This window comes from Sphaeroforma arctica, assembly GCF_001186125.1.
Source record: "Sphaeroforma arctica JP610 unplaced genomic scaffold supercont1.2847, whole genome shotgun sequence".
Classification (NCBI taxonomy): domain Eukaryota; class Ichthyosporea; order Ichthyophonida; genus Sphaeroforma; species Sphaeroforma arctica.
In genome coordinates, this window is record NW_014037711.1 from 2009 (window position 1) to 4714 (window position 2706).

The 2706-nt window shown below is 39.7% G+C and overlaps 1 protein-coding gene across 1 annotated transcript; it reads right to left on the reverse strand.

Moving 5' to 3' along the window:
* Window positions 1–78: 78 nt before the first annotated feature.
* Window positions 79–1996, reverse strand: SARC_13051 (hypothetical protein; the record flags this gene model as incomplete). The annotated part of the gene is made up of 2 exons (XM_014292827.1): window positions 79–309; window positions 1847–1996. Coding segments are annotated over 2 exons (288 nt in total), but the record flags the coding sequence as incomplete, so codon positions are not given.
* Between the last annotated feature and the right edge of the window lie 710 nt (window positions 1997–2706).

Genomic DNA, 2706 nt, shown 5'->3' on the forward strand with positions numbered 1-2706 from the left:
ACACACACACACACACATATATATATATATATATATATATATATATATATATATATATATATATATATATGTGTGTGTGTGTAGATTCATATTTATGTATATAGAAGCATATACGCGTATAAAGATACATATACATGGGTATAAACTCTACGAGTCTGATGATCAGCCCCCTCAATCCACACCCATATCACTATCGGTGTCGCTGAACAGATCGGAGAGTGCATCGTTTGATGTGGTTGGTTTGGCCATAGTTGTGGGGTCGCCTGGGGCGAGTTGCGCTGGAGATTGGTCACTCGGCACAGGGGAGGCCTGTAGCAGCACAACGATGCAGCAAAAATAAGGTACTTATATACTAGAAAAATACATTTATACTAGAGGAGTACCTATATACTAGAAGTGTGCATATATACTAGAAGTGTACCTATATACTAGAAGTATACTTATATACTAGAAGTACATTTCTATACTAGAAGTATATTTATATACTAGAAGTGTACCTATATACTAGTAGTATGCTTATATACTTGAAGTATATTTCTATACTAGATGTACAATTACCTATATACTAGTAGTATGCTTATATACCTGAAGTGTCCCTGTGTACTTATATACTACAAGTGAGGATGTTGGGCGGCGTATCGATTTGTGCTCTTGAAGAATACCAGAATTGCTTCGTACAGTGTGAATAGCATGATACAACATAACATGGGTGACATGTGTGTATGAACTACGGATCAGGTATGTATGAAAAGGTATATTACTAGCGTGAAGCTGAAGTTGAATGGAATAGTGGGTGTAATGTGACTGTGCACTCTGTTCCACGTAGATCGTACATGTTTGGATACAGCCTTTATGATGCGCATATGTACAGAACGCTATAGAACTATACATCTGTATATGGAAGTGGAGACCCATCGAATGGTGGTGCTGGGTATCTCCATGAAACGGGGTTGTTGTTGATGTATTCTGCTGAACTGTTTTCCTGCCACACTGTCATAGTCACACTGTATATAGCCTAAGGATTCTGCAGTTACTGTCTGGGTCATACACCATCATGCCGGTAGTCGAATAATGTAACGGAAACTTAGTCTAGTAAGGTCTGTTAATGATTAAGAATGGGCATGCTAGTCAATGGGCTCTACAGAGCCAGGGTAGATATATGTACTACTACAACGGCAGTATGGCTTCGTCGTGCATTCTCGGGTGTACTTGCGAGTCTCAAGCAAACGCTCAAATAGAGACAGTTGTGTGTGTCCTTACGAAACAAGGTAATAGAGATATATATATATATATCACACAACTCATATACTAAATATACTTTCTACATCTCACTCTGCTTCGGGATGCCAATGGGGTGACTGTATTGAGTTAACCTCGTAACTGTATGTACTATTTATACAACACGCGACTCACTTTGCTTTGCCATGCGAATGGTATGTCTTTATGGAGACAGCCTCGTACATGTATATACCATCTATACTACACACAACTCACTCTGCTTGCACATGTATATACCATCTATACTACACACAACTCACTCTGCTTGTACATGTATATACCATTTATACCACACCCAACTCACTCTGCTTGTACATGTATATACCATCTATACTACACACAACTCACTCTGCTTGCACATGTATATACCATCTATACTACACACAACTCTCTCTGCTTGTACACGTATATACTATCTATACTACACACAACTCAATCTGCTTGTACTTGTATATACCATGTATACTACACACAACTCACTCTGCTTGTACATGTATATACCATCTATACTACACACAACTCACTCTGCTTGTACATATATATACCATCTATATTACACACAACTTACTCTGCTTTGAGATGCGGATGGAGCTACGGTACTGGAACTTGATCCCGGTCTGCTGGTGTTAGTGGATATGCTGGGCATATGGAAACTAACAATAGTCTCACTCCGGGCTATACGCTGTGCCGGAGGCTCGTGCGGGCTTGGTAGTGGCTCTGAGAATGGTGTGGCGGTGGTGTCAGTGTACACACTTGACACCCGATGTTACATAGTTATGCTGTCAATGCTAAGGAATGAATATGATCTTTATCGGGCCATTAGATTCAACCAGGTTAATTGTTGGTTGTCCTTGAAGAGGTTGCATATATTAGTGAGAGTGTGCGATGGTGTTAGTATACACACTTGACATCCAATGCTACATAGATATACGGTCAGTGCTCAGTGTCAGTATTCAGTGTCAGTGTCAGTGGCCTATGTAATATGCTCATACCCAATGCGAACAGACATACCCAACACACACACACATTGCTTGCGAATTGGGATGTTAAATTCACTATACAACACTACACGACTCCCGCCACAAGCAACGGAGCAATGCATATCCAACGAATACCACCCCATCGCCTCAAGTAGATAAGTAGATAAGTAAATAGAGAGAACTGAGTGTGCACACGGCTCAGGTAGATAGTCTCCTCCCTGTGATGTAACGAATCCTGATACTAAGTTTATAAGAACCCTGATGTTAAGTTTGTAAGAACCCTGATGTTAAGTTTATAAGTACCCTGATGTTAAGTTTATAAGCACCCTGATGTTAAGTTTATAAGAACCCTGATGTTAAGTTTATAAGTACCCTGATGTTAAGTTTACTAAGCACCCTGATGTTAAGTTTATAAGTACCCTGATGTTAAGTTTATAAGAACCTGATG